Below are 23137 nucleotides of genomic sequence, written 5' to 3' on the forward strand. Positions count from 1 at the left end.
TGCATCTTGTGACAAATCGATGGCATTGACATATTTTAAGTTGCTTTCAGTTAAAACAGCTCAAACATGCATTTTAGTCTGGGACTAGTTTAAGCCTTGTCTGTGAAACTGACCAATATTGTTCAGTAAATAAAGCCAGAAAATTCCAAAAATACAATGTTAACACTTTACAGTAATGTTTCATTAGTTAGTTAACATGAACTAAGAATAAACAACATTTCTACAGTACTTATTATTACTTAAGAAAAAATAATACTCAAGTAAAGTACAGATACTCAAAAAGTGTACTTAAAGGTCCCATGACATGAAAATTTCACTTTATGAGGTTTTTTAACATTAATATGAGTTCCCCTAGCTAGCCTATGGTCCCCCAGTGGCTAGACATTTTGATAGGTGTAAACCAAGCCCTGGGTTTTTTTGAGAAAATTAAAGCTCAGACGGGGCGAATCTAGAATCTTCCCTTTATGTCGTCATAAGGGGAAAGATCACCGCCCCTTTCTCTTCTTTGCCCGCAAAGAGAATTTGGCCCGCCCATGGGAAAATGAGCTGCGCAAGCGCGATATTGGTTTTTCTTCAAGAGACTTCATAGCTTGCAAATGAGCAAAGCATGGCAGTTGCTCAGTGTTTGGATGTACAAATGAACACAAAGGTATTTTTTTAGTTCCTTCATCCGAGCCTCTGAAGAACCAGTGGGTTATGTGAATGTCTGATGTGTAATTGTTCAAGTTCAGACAGATAATCTTTCTCTCAAAATCGTTCAATACTGTTTATGCATCAGTAAATCAAGCCAGTGACTAAAATATCAACTTCACATCGTTTCTCTTGGTAGGATGAAAATAATCTTATTTAAACTGATTAAAATATATACAGAAAGCGATCAAAGAACAATCCCTTTCCAATCGCCCAAGCTGTCAATCACACAGCGCGAGTTTATCTGGACACTTGCCAAAACTTGTTATGAAATCAATGACGCTGTTACGCTGCACAACGAAGCTCTTACTGTACTTACCTCATGTTTGCATTGGTGAAATCATTAGTGAGATTGCAGAAACTGCGTTGCAATGATAAGATCTTCATTCACGAGATCAACAGGCTGTCATCTGCTCAATGCTCATCACTGCAACCTTTTATGTGATGGGAATAGATCTAAATACTTAAAAAAACTTCTCACGATTTGTTAATCTCGATAGCTGTAATAGTAAAAACGTATAATAGCTGTAATAGTAAAAGTATTCGAGAGAGTTCCACATGTAATGCTAGCTATTTCATATGCAAGCATGTCAGCCAATCACAGCAGTGGGCGTTTACACTGAAGTCTCACACAGACACGCCCCTTCAAACAGAGTGTTCAAATCAGAGACTAAAATCAGGCTAGGAAAAATGCCTTTTATTTCTAAATTATTACAATTTTTGATCTTAAAAACATACTAACATTATAAGGGCACCCCAGGAAACATTATAAAATAATAAAATAATCCATGTCATGGGACCTTTAAGTACAGCACTCAAGTAAATGTACTTTTTTACTGTCCACCTCTGGTTTTAACTAACGTTAACAAAGATTAACAAATACAGTAACAAATGTATTGCTCAAGGTAGTTCATGTTAGTTAACACATTAACTAACGTTAACAAATGAAACTGTATTGTAGTGTTACCAATAAAATTATACAAAAATGCAGTGCCCTTATTTGTCCAAGACTATTTTTTTTTGTAAATAATCATTAGATATGTATACAATATATACATTAAATAAAGTATACAGACAATGACAGTATTTCAGGCTTTATTTGCCATTTAACATGTCAATAATGAATCAAAATGTTCAGAATAACCCCAGGGGGTTCTGTTTGGTCTCCATTTACAGTGGAGTGTAACAGTGCTGCCCACTCACTCTCTGCTCTGGAGAGGATGCACCTGGGAACCTTACAAAAGAGCCTAGAAGCAAGTGTCCTCGCCATTTAGCCATTTCTAAGAGCAAAGTTTGTGTATCCATAAAGAGCATTCATAATGTAAACATCTTTTCCAATTAAAGAATGGGTGAGCTGCTCTCCTTAACATCTTAAATTACTGTAAATGATGAGCAAAGATGCAGTGGTCTTAGAATGAGCTAAACCATCACGTCCTGTTTTCCATATGCACAAAAGGACGTCAAGAACAACCACCAAAGGGTTGTTTGTTATTCAGATGAGACATTGCTAATGCAAGGGGCTTGTTATGACATCAAGGCGGCAGTGGGTATTACAGCAAAATCATTTGAGAAGAGAGCGGTAGAAATTCACAAAACTGAGCGATATGATCTACCATCAAATGGCAAGTACTATCCACTTTGTATTGATTGCCGACGTCATAAGTAACATTGCCATGACTGATCAGATATGAAGCTGTTTTTCTTTACAACACATTATCATTAATTTGTTAATGGAGAATGCAAGACTTTAACCTGCCTAGTTTTTTCTTTTGAGAAATTGTCCTCAGAAAAAAAAAAAAGAGCAAACATGACCTCTACCAAACTAAATAGTTTGTTAAACAAATAAATGGTAACACTTTATTTGTAGTGTCCTTATTACATAAGTTACTACATGATTACATGCAACTAACCCTAAACCAAACCCCAATCTTAACCCTAACCCTATAGTAAGTACATGTAGTTAATTATTATTACTCAGTACATAATGTACAATTACACTGTAACACAGACACCTTAAAATAAAGTGTAACCAAAAATGGATCCAAAAGCATTTGTTTTATTTACTTTTTTTAAAAGTGAAAAATTCTGTTATAATTAAATCTTTTATATTTTTAAAAAATTAGTTTTTTGGCTTTTTTACCTTTTATTATGATAGGACAGTTAATTGACAGGAAGCGAAGTTGGAGGGAGAGAGAGGGGGACAGGATCTTGGGACGCCTGAAGCGCAACTGCGCTATATGTTGGCGCGCTGCCCACGAGGCTATTGGCGCCGACCTGTTATCATTAAATCTTAAAAGGAAACATAAGGATCTTTACATTAAATGTAACTGCAAAAACCTCAAAATAACAACACCCAATAAGAACCAATATGGTGACGTTAATCTAAGACTATCCATTTGCTAATAAATTATTTTTGTGAAGAGTAATAAAAAAAAAAATTGACAATCGTCTCAGATGTGTAATGTGCTGTCTTGTTAAAATGATGTATAAATCACACTCGCCCTCAATCTTTAAAACATTTTACTCCTTAAAGTAAAAGCCATGTACACAGTAAAAATTTGTAGATCATGCATATAAATATGTATAATTCAAAGAGTGAATGACAAAGAGACTCAAAAGTATCTTCCAAATAAACAAGGTAAAAAATAATAATAATTCTTGAGCCGTTACCAAAAGCAAACATACGCTAAAAGTATTTTATTTTAAAATGGGTAGGTTTGTCAAGGAAAATTAAATAGTTTTGACTGGTTTTCATAAGGGAAAAGCAAAACTATCTAAACATGAATGTTGTCAAAATGTTTATCTACGAATATAAAAAATGATGGTAAAAGAAAACAGAAATCCGACAACATTGATCATAGTCCAAAGGCCTACGGCCTAGCTATACGTCAAGTTAAAACACAGGACATGAGTTTGTGGACCATTATAATAAAACAAACAGTTGATGGGAACTATTGTGGCCTTTGTACATCAGGTGCGCCATTGAATTGTCATCAATGATACAGAAACGTGGTCCTGGAATTCAGCTACATCTCCAAACAAAGAGAACAACCCCCAACTTCAGCAGAACTGTGGAAACAGATTTAATAGAGACACCGTTAGTTAATTACATAATGTTTGTAGGTAATATAAAGTTATCAATGGGCACAACAATAGAAAACATCAAAAGAAACGCATACCTTCCACCTATTTCCACATTCAGTGCAGAAGACGAAAGTTGTCATCGGTTCATCAGCACTTCGAGTTTGAACCTAATAAAAAAGATTTGTGTTTATAAAACGTATTTATAAAAATCAACTACACAGATAATTATAAAACACTGTCTGGTTACCTGGGTGTATGTACACTTCTTCTTTTTGCATTTCCCGCAAGTGAACAGGTCAGTCTGGGTGCCCCCAGAAGTGGCCACCTGGTGGTCCCTGATGGCCTCTTTGGTCAGATTCTTACGCATCTCCTTCAGCTCATCGCTTGCCATTTCCTGTTGGATTTAGATTTCCACACGGTCACCTCTGAGAGAACATGTTCCTATGACTATTATAAAACGGCAAAGTGAATAGACTACCGTGTCACTGTTTACTCACCTCTGCTGTCATTTTTGCTATGCGGTCTGGGCTCACATTCCCACACAGCACGTTCCTTCTCAGGTTGGGGTTCTTTGCATCCTTAAGATTGGAGATTCGGCTTCGTACGCGATTCTTGTATTTCATGTCAGTATTTTTAAACTCCGAAAAAATACGTGTAAGTTGGTCAAGGAAATGCAAGTAAAATGAAATATAAAATATAATATATATAATATGTGGAGGATTTTTATATATTAATAATCAGACTTTACACATTTCAATAGCAATAATAACTTTTAGGGTGAATACTAAAAGGATATATTCTTCAATCTGAGCTCCAAGTTCATCGCAATCAGCGCCAATCGCAATGTGATCATCTGAGAAAAAAAAGAAGACAAAAACACTTCAAACATTTAAAAACAAGAAAACTCTGAACTTTACACAATGCATGTATGTGTGTGTGTGCAAAAACTGCTTGAGAATATCTCACGTAGCATTACATTTACTTCAGGCATTTAGTGTCGACAGCAGGTTAACTCTAGAAAGAAGCATTTCATATATGCACTATATTAGCATCATTATATTTATTTAACCTGCTAGTAAATGTCTTGATTATTCAATGTATATTTAAATAAATATGTAATTAACTTGGGCTCTCTATGTAGTTTACAGCATTAGCCAAGATAGATTTTTTTTATCCTTAAGAAAATTAATAATAATTGAATTTATTTTAAAAAAAAGGTTAAATACAAAAAAAGATAAAAGAAGCAATTTTGTGTTTAGTTTACTTCCACCTGCTGTACCAAACCCGTACCGAATCGTAACTTAAAAAACGAGGTACGTACCGAACCATCATGTTTGTGTACCATTACACCCCTAATAATATATATATATATATATATATATATATATATATATATATATATATATATAAAAAATCAATTATCATCAATCACCAATAACTATTGAATAACTGTTAATCAAAGTATTCTATGTATTTTGCACCATTCATTCAAGTCTAAATGTATGACTTATAATTCAGAAAGATATCAAAATTAGTAACAAGTCTAAATACTCTTGGCAAGACACCATATGCTAACTTAGTAAGGAGAAAAATGTGTGTGCGGAAGAATTGTCTGCCATGACTTGCCTCCTGTTTGCAAAGCACTTGACAGCATCTCTCTGCACTTGATACGGACTGAGTCAGATGTGCCTGGAGCTCGTGGGAAAGTGGCTATCAATGTGTTCGGTGTAACATCGACAGACTCGCTCTTACTGCTAGAATTACTGCTTGAGCTGAGAGAGAAGATAAGAAATAAAGAGAATAAAGAGATAGAGGAAAAATGAATAAAGAGCAAGCCAGAGTTAGAATTATAAAGCCTTATTTAGGACCAAAGATCAAAAGATTAATATATGATTACTTAATTTTATGATAATCTCAAGACCATTAACACAATCTTGTAGTTGGTACCTCTCTTCTCTGGGCTCCGGACTGGCTTGCGATGGTGAGACTACCGGTGTTGTGCGTTCCTTCTTTTTCTCCTCAGAATTCTTATCCGCAGCAGGTTCATCTGGATGTCAAAACCACTCTTTAGTCATTTCATAAGTGTAGTGCTACAAATGATCAGAAATAATTTATATATATCTGGGACATTGTACAAAAGGAAACCTGCAGTTGCTACCACATACAGGCAATTAGTGGTATTACAACAACAAAAACCCATAGTAACTTATATTATTGTTAAATAACTGAATGAGAAGTTTGAATTATACACAATGTATGCTTACACACTGTTATACATTATATTATACACACAAGCCACCAAAAGTATTTGGACACATAATCATTTATGTCATTACATTATATAACAATATCAAACCAAGTGTCAAGTGTTTTTTAAATAGCAAAAAAAAAAATATATATATTTGTAAAATGATGTGTTAGGTTGTAAATTAAGCCATACAATATTTGGAAATTGTCTGGTTGTCAAACATTAGTAGATGATGATCATAATTTATGTGATAAAATACACTTGTTTATTTACTCACCTGTGTGAACCTCAGCGTAACTTCATACATACATACTTTCACATTAAAATGTCAAATGTTATTTACCGAGCAACTTCTTCCAGGACTTGATCAAGGACTTGGCCAGTGAGGTCACTTCATCATCTGTGCTCTGTTTGCGGATGGCATTGACCGACATCCCGATCCTCGTTGACTGTTAATAAGAAAAGCAGAGGAAATCTCTCGTTACATATACTTGAGTACTGAAGCGAGAACGGCGTGCAGTAAACAAGGTAAACATACCTGCAGAAGCTCCAGGGTCATGGGTATATTCTTTAATTCCTTTAGTAAGTCCAGTGCACCAACCTAATAATAATAAAAATACGACTTACCAATATGCACTTCATTATGATGCTTTAATAGACACAATAAAATGTATGGGAACTTTAACAACACATGCGCATGTTTACGTAGACGTCAACAGTAACGTTAGTCACTTTGTAGCCGAACTTTTGAGAATTATCCCACTTTTACTCACTTCACTGCCGCGGTCTGGATAAAACCTTGCGTTCAATTGGTTTATACAAGTATATAATAAAACAAGAGTCTTTATCCAGTTTGTATTCGATATGAAAGCAGTTGCATTACTGCCTCCCGCTGACTGACCCCGTGTATTTATCCGTGCTAACAGCGGCTAATGTTGCTAACTTTCCCGCTAAGCGTTGAGTTTCTTAACCAGTAAACTAAACCACTATATGCTGCACACACTTGAACATTAACCACTAAATCTATCCACAAGACAGTTCGCCAGTTTCGCTATAGATAATGAAATTAGTTATTCTTAATATGTAGCGGTTAGCTTGCTATGTATCAATGTAACGTTAGCCTCGTCTAGTACGGGGCAGGGAATTCATTCATGACAAAACACCTCACCCCGTTCTTCTTCTGTGCCATTTTATCCATCTTCTTTGCAATCCGGATGATCTCTTCCTCTTCTTTCTTACCCATTATTTATGATTAGTATATATTAAATTTAAACTAAGTATGTTCAAAACGTAGAACCACACAGGAACACACCACTCAACCGGCGGCGAAACCAGCACAGCTCTGGCAGGAAGGCGTTTCTATGAAAAGCCCAGACATCACTAATCAACCCATTGACTACTCTTCGACGTAAAGCCCAGGCAGCACTAACGCCCGTTCTGAACGAAGCGTTCTGAATTATTGAATTGCTTCAAGCTTATCATTTGAGCCACATGAAAGTTACACACATAAGTGTCTAAAATGTTATGCACATTGCTTGTAAAACAGTTTTATTCATATGGTATCGATTTTTTGTTGAAAGTACAGTGGTGAGATCCCAGCAACCTCTATATGCAACACTAGAGTGCGCTCGTGCTTTATTTTACAATGATCAACACAGCCGCGGACAACGTGACATGAAAACGGTTTGATGTCGGATGAGGCGGTAATGGCCTCAGATTCTTCTGCCTTGCATATATTGTCTTCAAGATAAGTTAGTGAGGATATATCACTCTGAATGAATTCTTTGTTGTAGTTTAAAGGATGTTAATGTAACTTAGTGGTTTATTTTATGTTGTGTCTTCACATGTTGGGAATGAGGTGGCTGACACACACTCAGTGTGGTTAAAGTGAGATTTGGCAGGTGGGGGAACCCTCAAATTTTGTGTAGGTGCAACAGGGGAAAATGACTTTGTGGTATAGCAATACTTTTTGGGACAAGTGTCACTGTGGCACGCAATATCACAATACTTATTTTCTTGATATTTTAATGGTTTTATTTTGGTCCATCTACATCTACACTGATATGATGACGATACTATGTTAAAATACAGAACCTTGTTTTTCACAATGTAAATTCAAACATAAAAATGGCTGAAGACTAGCCAGGATGCCAGCCGAACTTAGGCCCGCCCACAACATTTTTAGGTCGGTCTGGACTTGATCCGTTGTGGAGCTAATGAGCTATTATGCTCGAAGCATTTTTTTTCTCTATAGTGTTGATATGGCATCTAGTAAATAAACTATGTGTGGAAGTATTTAAAACAAGGGTGTTAACTAGCCCCGCGTTAGGTTGTGCCCCGCTCTCCCCTATTCCTGGGGGTAAGTTAGGCTACGCAAACAAAATGCTGAGTTCTGCGTTCATTTAATTCTACCCCCTAATTAAGGGAGATAATCAAATGAATAAATAGATGGAAAGTATGCCTACATCATTCTAAAGTTATTTAAACTTACAATTTATATATTCCAAGGATTCAAATGTTGAATCAGTGTGTTGACGTAATTAACACTGAGACAGGAAGGGTGGGACATATCGAGCAGCTCCTCCCCCTTTTAAAAATAGAAAAAATAATGTTTACATATTATGTAAAAACAAATATTTATTTATTATATTAATAAGTGTAATTGTGATTGTCAAAACATTTGGTAACTAAATAGAATTTTATGAAGTTTAGTGACAACATGTTACAATGTTTACATTGTACAATGACTGTAGGATACAGTTTTTATTATTGCTTGACAAAAATTTCAAGATTTCAATTCCATTCTTGTGATTTGATTCCGATGTTGATTCAATATCGACTAATTTGGATACATGTTTATTTTAAATTTTATTTAAAAAAATAATCTCACCTAATGCTGTAAACATAGAGGGCCCAATCTGCTGGTATTATTAAAGGTTAAAAATAACAAATTAAATTAAATATTTAATTTAGGCTATTTAATGACATAAGTAAAAATATAATAAATATGTAATATAGTGCTCAGCAAAATCTCCTCTCTAGCTATTTTTTCTATTCAATTAACATGCTATGGTCAAATGGTTTTCCAGAGGTAAATGTAACGTTATGTGACAATTGTTCTCCTGCTGTTATATTGACCTCTTTCCGTGGTTGAAAAACACTTGGTCGATATTATGTATACTTTCGGTAAGTTGTACTGCATCTTAAAATAAAAAAGTAACAGATGATCGGTTCACGTGCACTTGAACTGAGGCGCTCAGCGATCTGTCACGTCACATTTACAAGCGCCAAACGTATTTTTGTCTGAATTTCGTAATAAAATTGACGGAATCTAAGAGCTGAGAATTAGTTTAATATTAAAAGTACCTCTTTGCTCCGCAATTTTTCTGTGCGTGAGAAAATGGATGTGTGGCGTGAGAGCGTGTGAAAAGTGTCAATTGCGTGAGTGTTGGCAGCCCTAATAGCTCTGTGTTATCATGTTTCTGAACCAGAGCAGACTGTGTGCGCGCTACAGCGGTTCGAGTGACGTTGACTCGAAACCAGAATTAATTCGCCCCAATGTAAAGCATATTTACACTGTCTAAATCATTCCCTATATAGTGCACAATGTGCCATTCTCCATATAGAAAATAATAATTGTGTGAACAAGTGATCGATTTTTATCTGCAGCGTCAGCATATATTCATATTATAGGGAGCGGGACGCTTTAGATTCTGATGAGAAGCTGAAGTGCAGAGTGATGTCATCAAAATCGTTGATCTATATTGGCGGAAGTGAGAGACTGTAAGTTTTGAAAACTTATATCTTCTAAATGCATATTTTTCATCTTTTTGGAGCACACTAGCTTATAGATAACCTTAGGGCTAACATATTCATACTAAATGTTAAAAAACTGTAATATTTTTTATGGGGAATATACAGTAAATGCGTTTTGTCACTCTTTGACAGTGCTTTCTTGTTACTAAATAAAAAATCCCATGTTTGTCTTACTCAGGGCCCTGCGTGTGTCCAAGCCTCTAATCCTTAGAGATCAAGACAACATGATTCGCACATCCAGTAAATCACCTACATGAGCAAAAATATCAAAAATTTTCACGTTTAATAATGACAGCAAGAATGTAGGCTACCTTATACTGCTCTAAAACTTGACTCAAGCAGTTATAGAATAGAGTAAGAGCTTGATCAGTGAGTGAAACCGTTCTGCACAAATCAATCTTGAATTTTCCCTAGAAACACTGAGCACGGCTAATCTCCACCCCATGCTGATAAGGAAATCCTATAAAACTATCAGAGACATGACAGGAAGGCATTGAGATTACTAAAAACCGCTAAGTATCACTGAACAGACATCAGCGTCTCATAAAACAAATTAATACAAATAAAAGAATGAATAAGTTCGTCAGGCAAGTCATTGCAAGACTAAATTCATGCTTATTAGGCTATGCAGTTCAAATCCATATCTGGTGCTGATTGATTATCATGATCCAAGATTAACATAATCCCAGATGTAACTAGTAGAACTAGTGTTGCCTTGCTGTATATCAATCACAATCACAATATTCCTGCTGTGCTTCCGTAGTCACAGTTATGTTCCCACTGAGAGTCACATGCTTTACCAGCTGAGACTTCCTTTCCCTTATATTCAGCTACAGCATAAAACCTCTCTACTTCACCCCACTCTAATCCCTATTAACAGAGCCCTTAAATCTGCTTATATCTCTGCAAGAAATTAGAAACACCTTCAGCCATCTGCTGGATATCACACTCAGCAGAAAAATACTTCAGGTCTTGTTATGTTTAAGTGAAAACCTCTTAAAAAACATAACAATTGCAATCCGGTTTGCTGGTTATACAACCAGAAGAGAAAAAGAAGCAGATATTTTATAAACAGTTGAGATCAACCAAAAGGTTTACATGGAGGTTGTTGCAAAACTGAATTACAATGTTTTGTGTGATATCATTCATGATCACACTTGCTGTTATAATGATTATCAATACTTTATTGTTAGACACGTCATATGCTAAATATACAGTTAAATTATTTATATTTAGCCTACAATTAAATGACTGAAAATACAGATTATAAAAATAACCAGTTTATTCTTTTATTTTTCTTATATTCTTTTCATATTTATTTTAATATATAGAGGCCTAAAAGGAAAAAAAAAAAAAATCTTGAAACTCTCTTTCTCTAAAATGCTGTTTAACCATGACCAAAGATTACACAAATCGACCCTGATGCCTGCCGTCCCAAAATAGCCATGAGCGTTGTTCATAATCTCTTCAGTAGATGGACAGCAAACTCGCCAACTCACCCCTCCTGAAAATGTGAAATAAGGTAAGATGAGAAACTTCAAATGATTTATATTATTTAAAATAGTAGCATCTAAAACTAGTAGCATATTCCAGATATTTTCCAATGTTTATATTGATAGATTAACCTGCCTACAGAAAATGTATGCTAATTATCAAATATTATTCAATTTGGTTTTTGTTTTAAGATACACTGTATGGACTGTTTTATGCAATGGCATATGCAGGAGATTAAAAGGAGATTTTCATGTTTTGAGCTTTATATATTTGTGTTTTTGAATCATGGTCTTGTGGCTGTTATGAAGTGGTTTACTGCACTGAAAAATATATGTGGAGCATCATTTGTCAGTTGAATGAGGGTGTCTGTGCCACACGGCAAGGCAATCTGTATAAAATTATGTTTTCAGATAGCATACTGTACATTTTAGGACTAGTGACCCGTTTCAGTATTTCTTCAGTTTTCTGGAGTCCTTTTTCAGATCAACAAACATTTTTCAGGTTGTTTTAATGTGTAGGCTATATAAAATTTACGTCATTTGTTTTATCTCTATTTAGTTTAAGTTGTGTTCAATAAATATTGGCTTAAGCATTTGTTTATTGCATTTGACTTCCATTCTTATACCTGGCCATGGAAAGCGACCCGTCCTGTGCATTATTTTAGTCCTTTAGAGAGGCCATTTCACTGTTGACTGCAAGAAGCCATTTTGTTAATGACTGTAATGAAAAATTTAAACCAATACCTAAAAGACGTATGTAGTTGCTGCTGCTAATGAACTACAGACTGATTCTTTTAATGCATTTGTTGTTGTAAGAATTGCCCAATAAGACTCCATTAAAAAGATCATATCACATAATTTTAAGATTTTGTTTTGTTGTCATCAGCTGAAAGACCCCCAGAGTACACTCATTTACAAAAACACTTGCTTTATGGGTGACACAAAGTGGATGCGGAAGCTATTTCAGTACGGTAGAATCTAATGAGACCTAATGGGAACAATATTATGGCATGTAATGCAGGATTTATGTTGTTATTATGCACAAAAAATAAAAACCTTGTGATGTTGAAAAAAAGTCATATTAAACAGAAAAAAAATGTTTTGTTAAATAACTGTTGGTTCTTTCATTTTTTTTTACAGTATCTTTTAATATGAGCACACCGCCCCTTAATGATGCAACTCATCCTGACGTGTCCCTGGGGAGCATGCAAACATTGGTCTCCAGGCCCCTGCCCCCCCACCCAGACCCCATTACCACTAAGAGGGTATGCTTCTACAAAAGCGGGGACCCTCAGTTCACGGGGCACCGGATGGTCATCAACAGTCGCACTTTTAAGACCTTTGATGCTCTTCTAGATGCCCTCTCCAAGAAAGTGCCTCTGCCATTTGGGGTAAGGACCATCACAACACCAAGGGGAACACATTATGTTCGTAATCTTGATGATGTGCAGGATGGAGGTTCTTATCTGTGCTCAGATCAGAAGAAAGTCAAGCCTTTTTACTTGGATGAGGTCCACAAGAGACAGGTCCCTTGGAATACTACCAGAGCTGTCAGCGCGGGACGCAGAGCACGCAGAGAACTGGTCCGGCAGATAGCAAAGAAAAATGAAGTGACCACAAGGACAGTAAAAATGGCAGAAAACACTGTTGTGGTGCGGACACCAAAAAGACTAACGGTGTATAAAAACAGGGATCCGAGCATGAAGCGAGTTATTGTAGTTCATAGAAGAACAGCACCAAATTTTGAAACGCTTATGGATTATCTTTCTCAAGTGATGCAGTTCCCAGTTGTGAAGCTTTACACAGAAGATGGCAGAAGAGTAAGTATATAGTATACAAATATTTATAGTACACACACACACACACACACACACACACACATACAGCAGTCAAAAAGAATTGAAGATAATCACTATGGTAGTTTGGATGTAACTCAATGGTTATAATAGCTTGTAAAGATCTGTACACCATATTGGACAACATGTATCAGAGGGTTAAATAAAAGTTGGTGACAACCAGATAGTTAAGGATCTGAACTTCTAACATTAAGGTTAGTTTAATCTCAGTCTAAGGAGTTAGTGAAAACACAATCTCCCAATTAAGTTTTAGCTCCTATATCTTTGATTAACAGGAAAAAACAAAAATAATGTGATATTATACCATTATGTTTTGGTTTGTACAAAAGTACTGTTAAACAACTGTTTTACAATATTTGTCCTGAAACATATTTTAGATAATTTTGTTTTGTTTTGTTTTTTGTTTTGTTTTGCATTATCAAGAACATATTAGTTATTTTAAACATATTAGTGAGCTGTCAAACTTATGTCTTAATGTTTGAAAAAAACCCAGATATTTACTGGAAACATTACGTTTCTTATTTATTTATAGGTTGAAGGACTTCCTGCCCTCATTTTGTGCTCTGGGATTGTTGTGGCAGCTGGTAACGAACCCTTCAGAATAGGAAACTACAATCTCCAAGCTCCCACAAAAGTTCAGTCAAGGATATCTGAATCATTGGGTCCAACACAAACTGAGACACTACTACGTAAGCCTAAATTACTTTTTTAAAATATTGATTTATTTAGCACTTTTCTTTAGTGATAAAACGATTTTGATCTTACATTTTGATTTTCAAGTTTAATTGATTATGTTCCCCCCCCCCCCCCCCCCCCAAACCATTTTCTGCTTCCATTCGTCCATTAGAAGAAAAAAATATTTCAGCAAGGACTTTTTCAAGATCAAGGAATTTCTCTTTATCTTCTGAGAGGTTCCTTGTAGAGCAGATCAATAAGTCACTACATGGAAATCTGACAGAGCACAATGGGACAAAGAATGAATCAATAGAGACCGAAGGTAGTCAGCCAGTGGGATCAGATGAGGTGGAGACCTGTGACTGTATGGAGGGTGTGGAGGAAAGGAATAACCCCATCATGCCTACCGAAGACGACATTGAAAAATCATTCCGGGTCAATGAGGATGGCAGCATGACAGTGGAGATGAAGGTGCATCTTACTATAAAACAAGAGGAAATGATCCACTGGACAACCACACTGAGTCGCACCTCCATTAATAGCCAGCAGAGAGCAGTGTGCAATTCTAAGCCAGAATCAAGTAAAAACTCATTAGATGTAACCAATGACTCAGGCAAAGAGTCGAATGGACCTCACAGCCTAGATTCAAAAGAAATCAATACATTCGCTAACAAATCTGTAGGATTCATCAAAGAAAAAAGAGAAAATTATGGCAGTGATACATCATCTGAGAAGCCTAAGCCCATCTTTAGAAGGCCGCCCACTCCAGGCCCCAGACAACAAAGAAAAGAGGCCTCAGTCGAAAACATCAAAACAGTTTCAGAGACTGACGTTCAGGAGAACTCAGTGGGTGCATACTCATACTTGGAGCGAACTGCACAGGGAGAGCTGACGGAAGGTTACTGTGTGGTCAGTCGCAGCAGTAGCAGCAGCACAAGAACCGTGTCAAAACCCGGGAGGAGTGAATCCGGAGAAGTTAAGCAGAAGAAGTCTCACACCTCCTTCAGATCCTCAGGCATGGCAGAGGTTCTCCAGATACAAAACAATGGGACAATGGGAATAACAGAGACTGTGGTGCACATATATGAATCACAGGGTATGTGTGACAATTACTATGCAAATACACAGGTGGATGTGGACAACAAGCCTGGATACCACACAAAAGCTTTGCCTCAATGTAAGCCAGGCTCAACAGACTCTGGACCCTCTTCGTCAAGTAACGATTGGGATGTAGATCTCACTAGACAATCCACAAGCTCCAACTCCCAGGATGGTAGAAAAACTAATATGCTGTCATTGTCTTCTGCCTGTTCAACACCTCCAAAAAAGATAAACAACAATCCATCCATCCTCACTAATGATAAAAAACAAACCTTGGTTGGGTGCACAACTGAAATAAATGCAAAGAAAAGTATGCATCCAGCAGCAGCAATGGAACAAGAGTCGGACGATAAAAGCATTGTTGGTAATAAAAATACACCAAAGTCCAAAAAATCAAAGAAAAGTACTACTTCTGAATCATCTGGGCTTGGGAAAAAAATAAAGGTCAGTGCTCCAGGCTCTTCAAAAGACATCCAAATGACGTCTGACACACTGAGCCACACAGGATCAGAGAAAAAGACTAGCTCAGCGGAAAGTGACAAACGTGAACACAAAGCTGTAAGAGACAAAAATAAGAAGAGTAAAACATTGGCTAGTTCTCCGAAGAGTAGAAACTTGGATCTTGATATTGGGAATCAAAGATGGTCAGATAAAGAGCTCAAGTTAAAAGATAAAACCATCAAAGGCATCTCCCACAAAGTAAATAAAAATGACAGTGACTCTCAAGGGCCTAAACTAAAGAAGAATAGTTTAGACATTCGATCACCAGCCCATCCAGCTCCACTGATAAAGAGGTTACAGAAACAAAGGTCAGTGAATGGTGTCAGATCAAAATCCTCTAAACAAAAACAGGAGTTGAGTGAAAGTGTGTCATTGCCTGTGCTAAAGTCCTCTTCCTCTAGTGTAAATCAATATGTTGAAAACTGGCTGAAAAAAATGGAACCAGAATCTGTGCCCTATAATGATGAGACGGACCATCCTGAGATAAGGGCGGTATTCCATATAGGGAATGACTCCACTGATGGCTCTGAGATTAAAAGTGACCCTGAAAAAAATAGTGTAGAGGATGAAGACCCTGCTCTAGAACATAATGCTGAAGAGAGGCCAATGCCTCACCCACGTGTACAAATAAGTAGTGAGGGAGAGTCAACCGAGCCACAAAGGCCAATAGGCTTTTGTAAGTCGATGCCAGTTTTGACAGTACATTTTGAAGAGGAGGGTCTTGTAAGAATGCACAAGTCATCTGAGAACTTGGTTCCCCCAGACCCTTCTGGGACATCACAAAGTACAGAAATCAGTATTAGGTCAGGCATGAAACCAGTTTTGCAACAGTTGTGTTCATCTGTTCAGTCCATCAAGCGGGTATTGAGTCAGACCCGCTTAACACCTGTGGAAAAGGAAAAGTCCAGTAGCCTCCCAGACTTCTCATCTCAGGTGGCCTCTGCCTTTGGTTCTCCATCCAGAGCTTTTCTGTCCTTCTTGTCACTGATGACTCTGAGAGATGGCCTTTCAGTCCTCTACAAAGATGAATCACAGGCCAGCAACCCCAACATCTGCCCAGAGGCCCTGCAGGTAATGCAGTCCTTGGAAAAAATATCCAATATTAAAGATGAAGATGAACTAAAGGCCAGCTTAACCAGTCTTCAAAGTTCAACTTCATCCAAATTAAAACAAAGCTGGAGAGATTTCCAAGAGCAAAATGGCTTTGGAGAGAGTCCACCACTCTCACCAAGACTATCAGAGCAGGAGTTTGCTGTAGAAGTAGACTTAGAAGGAGAAACGGAGGATCAAGACAAACAGAACAATTTTAGTATAGAACAGTTACTGGATGAACTGAACATGCCTGGAGATCTTCACAGAGAGATTTCCTCACTTGTTGAAGGAGAAATAACTTATTTTAATCAAACAGACTTAATCAACGATGCTGATAACACCAGCGAAATCTCAGGTAAAGAAAAGAAAAATGACTGTGGCTCGTTGAGTGGTAGTTTAGAGAAAGCTGCTGACATGGAAGAGGAAAAGGACCATAATGGCCAAGTCAGTGACACAACCAATGATGACATAACCAATGATCCAAAAAATCCTGAGTCTCAGGAATTACATTTAATTCAACCTCATTCCCCTGACTCAGAAACTATAGAAAAGGACCTTGGTAATGAAGATTCTGGCATAGCAGTACCCAATCAATCACCTGAGGGTAATGGTAGAGATTCAAGTAAAGCAGAGGTTTTAGAAATGTCTGATAACAACCAGATGAATGCAGAGAACATGCAAGAAAGGATAATGTATGAAGACCCAGAATCTGAAAACAAAGATGCGAAAGAAAACTGTTCTCCCACATCAGAACAAAAGATGATAGATGTAGTTGAAGAAAAAGTTTCTGAGTTCTCTGATGACCAAGACAATATTTCTGAAAGTGAGGACAATATAACTCCAGAGAACATAGAAGACACTGATATTGAGGAGGAGGACATAATCCAGAACATAAAAGAACAATCAGATGCTTCAGAACCTGATGACACAGATGCCAAATGCTTATGTTCAGCATCAGAAACTGAGTGTGTGCCATTTCCAGACAGAGAATTAGCTGAGCTAAATGAGGAAAATCAGTACAGTACAGTTGAGAACTGTGTCAGAGAGCAAGCTGATCATTCTGATTTTGAGGAAACGATTGGTGATGGAGGACTGGAACAGGAAACCAAGTACATCTTATCAGAACGTGAGTCCCTTCACTCAGAGCCCTCAGAGACGTCATTGCCTCACCATGATACAAAGAGTGAATGTAGAGATCAAACATTAGAATCATCTAATCAAGAAGATGATCAGGTGATGTCTCCAAATGCGGATCAACGAGGATCTGTGGTCTCAGAAGATGAAGATCCTGATCCACACTACAATAACGGCAGCCCTCAACAAGGTAGTAATGACGATAATAGTATGACCCCTGAAGCTGAATATGAGAAAACACAAATTGAAGAAGAACATGACATTAATGAGGTGGATAATGAGAGCTCTGAAGTCTGTGAAGAAACTGATCCAGATGCTGAACCAGACTCTTGTACAGTAACAGATCCTGAGGCTGTGGATGAGAATGTGACAGAAAAAAAGTCATGCACAAGTGATTCTGAACCCTACAAAGTTCAGACTTTAGAGAAAGGTAGACCCACCGATAAAAAGGACATTTCCACTGAAGAGTGCAATTCTGAGGAGGATGAAGAGGACTATTATGGCGGTTTGCTTGATACTCATAATGTGAATGGTGTTCAATACTCTATTGCATATACTGATACTAAAGATTCACTGGAAAGTGAGTCATGCAGCAGTACTAGTAAAAGTGAGCACCAGTTTGAGAATTTGGGAATGGAACATGGATATAATTATCTAATGCATCCAACTGAGATCTCACAAGAGCTGTTAGACTTAATCAATTCAGCTTTGTTGTCCTCTACCCTGACTGTCACATGTGATTCAAATGGTAACCTCAGAATAGAGCCAGACAAATGCAAAATGAGGGAGATATTCATGGCTTGCCAAAAGACAGATGATCAGTACGGTCAAAAACATCTCCCAAGCCCTAATACATCAGATCTTTCTGATTACAGGCCTGAGACATCTGACAATGGTGGGTACCAGTCGCAGGAGCTTTTTACCGAGAGTGGAGAAGAGGAGGTGGAGAGGTTACGTATCTTTAGAGATATTATAAAACAAAGCACAGAGAAGCCAAAAAGAAAAAATGTAAAAGAGAACGGTTTGATGAAATCATCTACATGGATGACAACAAAACATACTCCTTGTACAAGTTTAAAAAGCAGTAGTCTTGCTTCTTTTCAGGATGCTAAAAGTGTAATACAAGAACCACTTTGCCACAGTAGATCGCCTAGTGATAAAAGTTCACTTAATGTAGAGTCTGTACAGCGCATGGCTTTAAAAGATAATGTGGACTCTGGAGACGGAGTGCTGATTGATAAAGGAAGGTGGCTTCTCAAAGAAAACCACCTCATCCGAAACTCACCTCCTGTGTCCATGGGAATGTATGGGAATGGAGACACCACATCAGCTGACACAGCTCAAGACAACAGGAGTGAGGATTCACCCAACCAGTATTGTGAGAACCAAGCCTCGCCTCTGGCGGTAATATCCTCTTCAGAGCTGGAGGACATGGCTAAACCCCCTACACCAAAGTGTACATACTTCAATATTTCACATTGCAGTGACTCTGATCCTCTCTTGGATGACGACAGTGGCAGCAGTGGAGGGGATGCTAGGAGGAACAAGGAACTTAAGGTATCTCCAATGGGGGAGTCTTCTAAAATGTGGGCAAAGAAAAATGGAAGTATGTCTTCATTTGCATCTGTTGAGTTCAAACTGCCTGATGGAAAAGTTTATCCTCAGGAGGGGTCAGGATCTGGTACTAACAGATCTCAGAATCAAGACAGTCGGACAGTACAAGAAGAGGAGTCGAGGGAGGGAATAAGTCTCAGGTGTGGGCAGCACTGCCCAATACTATAGTTCAAAAGGGAAAATGTACCAGATACAAGAGCTTCTGGTATTGTCAGATTGTCAGTTATTTATAGAGGTTTATATGCTTAAACTGTTTGAACAGCACATATAATGTAAATAACTGCAGTAATAAGACTTTAATTTTCACACTTGGGTGCCTGCTGGATATTAAGCTTTCAGTTGTAAACATTTGATTGTTTTAAACGGTTTTGGGCTATTTCAAACATGTCTTTTCATTTCACAGGGAATATATTGCACAACTGAAATGATTTACTTGAATTTATTGAACTTCCTAAGTGGTATTTGTTGTTGCTTTTCCTAATTTGGACCTGTATCTTATTTTAATGTAATCACATTCAGCCCCAAAATATATTAGATTTTTTTGTTTTTGTTTCAGAGATGTAGGGACTCTGGCATATAATAATAATAATAATTATAAATAAAAAAACAGGTAATGTGCAAGTTTAAAACAGCATGCAAAATACCCTTTTTGAAGGGTGGTCTGCTGAATAATCTCTCAAGATGCGTTGCCTCACTCTTTGAGCCACATTTCAAAGTGGCTTTGAATGAAATCCCTAAATTATTTTTAGAAAAGTGATTGCTGTTACTTTAATTAACGTCATGTGGTTAGAATAGGAAGAGTGTGAACAATGCTCAGTTTTCTGTTTTGTTTTTTGCACAAAAATGTCAAACTGACGAAACAAATATTTATGTTTTGTATATAGTTTGTTATTTTTTAATGCAGAATTAATATAGCACAATATCCTGGGAAAGAGCACAATTTAAAAAATCTGATTGTTCATAGCAGCTGTCAGCATTATCACATTAAATGTGATTATTTTTATTGTGCTGATAACTCAGAAATCAAATAAAATATACATTAAGCACCTCTACAAAGGATCTATCTTATTAAATGGAATGCAGCAATTACATTGATGTAGGTCTTATATATTTATTTCCTTCAACACAAAAGCTGTTGTTAAATATACATGCAGACGTCCTCAACTGATTGACATAGGCTAATTGAAACTTAATGTAGCTGCACACAGATCAAATTTAACAAATATATGTAATACAAACAGATCAGATAAACTAGACCAGAAATCACCCAAACACATTAAAAAGAGATAGACAGAATAAAAATATAAGGGTATATAGACAGGACTCATTCTGAGGGTTCCTGGATAAGGGGACAAATTAGCTTGGTTCCCACAAAACTGTGTTGTTAAGTAATGTGGGGTTTAAGGAAAAATCGAACAGCTCATATTGACTTTAATGTCAGTGTATGGGAAATGTTACATGCTTGCCATATAATGTGATTGCCTATATCAGAACCTAGACCATTTTGGCTGCTATCCAAAAGGTTTTGATTTTATAATGCAAATGGTGAGCTACTTTTTTGTTTCTTTTTCTTTTTTTGCAAGAATGGAAAATCATTATTATTCTATTTGGACAAATTTGTTGACATATAACTTTGAAATAAAAACATGCTACTGAACAATAAATATTTGTTGATGAGGTTTATGTCATGGACTTTTTTGCTTGGACGTGCATGTTGAAATTAATTGTAATTAATAATAATATAAATAATAAAAATTGATACATCTTGATGGGTATACTGAGTTGTTCATGGGAAACAAAGAAAATTCCACTCATTGCTCTCCATCCCAGACAATTCCCAGCATCTTGCAGCTGAGCTCCCAAAGTTTCTCAGCCATTTCATCATCTCTAGCAGCTCTGGTGCATCTTGAAGGTCTGCAGTTGCTTTAGAAAATGAGTAAGGAATAGAGAGGACAAACAAAAAAACAAATTTAATTTGGGCGCCAGTCGATTTATATGTGATGAGGCCTCTGCAACTTTATTACCTGTAGTAACCACCACTTTCTGTGTCTAATTCTGGTTGTACTGCGCAGTAAATGGTAGTTTGTGCTCCCTGCACTGGGGTCTTTGTGAAGGGCCTGACAACTTTCCACATGATTAGAAGTCCAAGATTCATGTGTCTTTTAAGTTCTGTTCGCACAATTCCTGGATGGACTGCATATGCTGTGACACCTGTGTCTGCGGATAAAATTTAATGATAGCTCAAAAAGTACTCCAAAATTTCCCCTATTACCCTTTAATTTTCCCATTTATTTTTATCTTCAGTACTTTCAATGAACACTTACCCTTGAGTTTCTTAGCCAAGGAACGGGTGAAAAGGATGTTGGCCAATTTACTCTGACCATATGCCCTCCTACTGTGGTAATTCCTTTCACTATTGATATCATCAAGTGTTATAGTGCCCCAACTATGAGCCATGGAGGAAAGGTTGATGATTCTTGAGGGGGCGGATCTCTTCAGCAGATCAATCAGCAGGAAGGTTAACAGGAAGTGACCTAGGTGACATCAATTATGTCACTTACATTTATATTTACTACACATTTATGAGTTTGCAATATTAAACATGCAGCAAGACAGGATTTTAAAGTTGGAACGAGATAGTTAGGATATGCAAAGGCACAATATTGTTCAATCATGCATAATAATGTTAAAAGATAACATTAAAGAAGTGCACAGAGGTCTGAATGAACAAGAAATACACTTTACCCAAGTGGTTGACACCAAACTGCATCTCAAAACCATCTGCTGTTTTAGAGTAAGGACACATCATGATCCCAGCATTGTTAATGAGTATGTTGAGTACTCTCTCCTCTGAAAACAAGAGGAAAAAAAGAGGACTTTAATTATATATTTTTTTTCTGTATTTTTCAAATTTGAGTGTAACTGTAAAACTCTTACCATTGATGATTACCTCAGCAAATTCTCTGATTGACTTTGTGTCAGATAAGTTTAGTTTTTTTATCACTATGTTTTGATTCCCTGAGTCCTCCATGATCTCTTTATGTGCTCTTTCTGCTTTTTCAAGGTCTCTGCAAGCCATTATTATCCTGGCCCCTGTGGAACAACTCCAAAAAACCATGACTTTTATCATTGGTGTCCTAGAAAGATAAATTTGTCTACTATACATTTCATGTTTTTTAGTTGTTTGGTAACCGCAATAGAGAAGACAAGAATAAGATAAATGTGGTACCGCGTTTTGCAAGGTCTCTTGTGGTTTCTTTTCCAATGCCAGTATTTGCTCCAGTGATAATGACTGTTTTGCCATCAAGTCGTGTAGTAGATGACCACTGGCCACTGAAAAGTTCTCTATGTAAAAGCATTGTAAATATAATTTAAAGGGCAGTGTACAAATGTGAACTTCCTTCAAGGATCATTTATTAACAAGAGATACAACAAATAGTGAATAAGAAAGGGGAATCAAAATAAGTGAATGAGTAAATGACTCAATGAAAAAAAAAAGTATATAAACAGTGGCATATCTAAACTTTTTTGTCTTAATGAGTATGTAAAATAAACAATAACCTTTTAAAATATTTCTGAACTAAACCAAAATATGAATTACTGTAGCAGAATAAATAAAAGTTGTGTGATAGCAACTAAGAGTATAGGCTTACATCTTTACTGTTATGCAGTTTTAGTTATAACATTTGTACGTTTAATTAAAAAGACAGAAATGATAAACCTACCTCAGAGTGTATATGTTGGACATCTTGCTCAATGCAAAGATGCTCTAAAGACAACACATGACTTCCCTCTGGAGTTGTTCACAGAAACTGCAATGAAAGACAATGCAT

General features: G+C 36.8%; 3 protein-coding genes across 6 annotated transcripts; 1 reads left to right on the forward strand and 2 right to left on the reverse strand.

Annotated features, from left to right (window-relative positions):
* Positions 1–3193: 3193 nt before the first annotated feature.
* tcea1 (transcription elongation factor A (SII), 1) lies at positions 3194–7432 on the reverse strand. The gene is made up of 10 exons (XM_084120931.1): positions 7191–7432; positions 6561–6623; positions 6366–6471; positions 5722–5821; positions 5401–5546; positions 4571–4627; positions 4272–4426; positions 4022–4168; positions 3870–3941; positions 3194–3759 (listed from the first exon to the last, which is right to left on the reverse strand). Exons 1-10 carry the CDS (start codon positions 7263–7265, stop codon positions 3751–3753), a joined length of 930 nt encoding a protein of 309 aa, XP_083977057.1. The 5' UTR covers positions 7266–7432; the 3' UTR covers positions 3194–3750.
* A 3817-nt stretch (positions 7433–11249) lies between these two features.
* Positions 11250–19617, forward strand: LOC311087585 (uncharacterized protein). 2 transcript variants are annotated; one of them, XM_084120915.1, is made up of 4 exons: positions 11250–11360; positions 12472–13151; positions 13720–13876; positions 14035–19617. In XM_084120915.1, exons 2-4 carry the CDS (start codon positions 12483–12485, stop codon positions 19470–19472), a joined length of 6264 nt encoding a protein of 2087 aa, XP_083977041.1. In that variant the 5' UTR covers positions 11250–11360; positions 12472–12482; the 3' UTR covers positions 19473–19617. The 2 variants fall into 2 exon arrangements, with proteins under 2 accessions (XP_083977041.1, XP_083977042.1); XM_084120916.1 differs by lacking the exon at positions 11250–11360 and having other exon boundaries at positions 12380–13151.
* A 780-nt stretch (positions 19618–20397) lies between these two features.
* Positions 20398–23137, reverse strand: LOC311087594 (retinol dehydrogenase 12). 3 transcript variants are annotated; one of them, XM_084120929.1, is made up of 7 exons: positions 23030–23137; positions 22534–22649; positions 22242–22397; positions 22050–22154; positions 21629–21838; positions 21329–21521; positions 20398–21227 (listed from the first exon to the last, which is right to left on the reverse strand). In XM_084120929.1, the coding sequence occupies exons 1-7, from the start codon at positions 23050–23052 to the stop codon at positions 21116–21118; spliced, it is 915 nt and encodes a 304-aa protein (XP_083977055.1). In that variant the 5' UTR covers positions 23053–23137; the 3' UTR covers positions 20398–21115. The 3 variants fall into 3 exon arrangements, with proteins under 3 accessions (XP_083977055.1, XP_083977054.1, XP_083977056.1); XM_084120928.1 differs by having other exon boundaries at positions 22242–22649; positions 23030–23120; XM_084120930.1 differs by lacking the exon at positions 23030–23137 and having other exon boundaries at positions 22242–22408; positions 22534–22647.

The sequence above is a fragment of the Abramis brama genome (genome assembly GCF_963993115.1).
Source record: "Abramis brama genome assembly, chromosome: 7".
NCBI lineage: Eukaryota > Metazoa > Chordata > Actinopteri > Cypriniformes > Leuciscidae > Abramis > Abramis brama.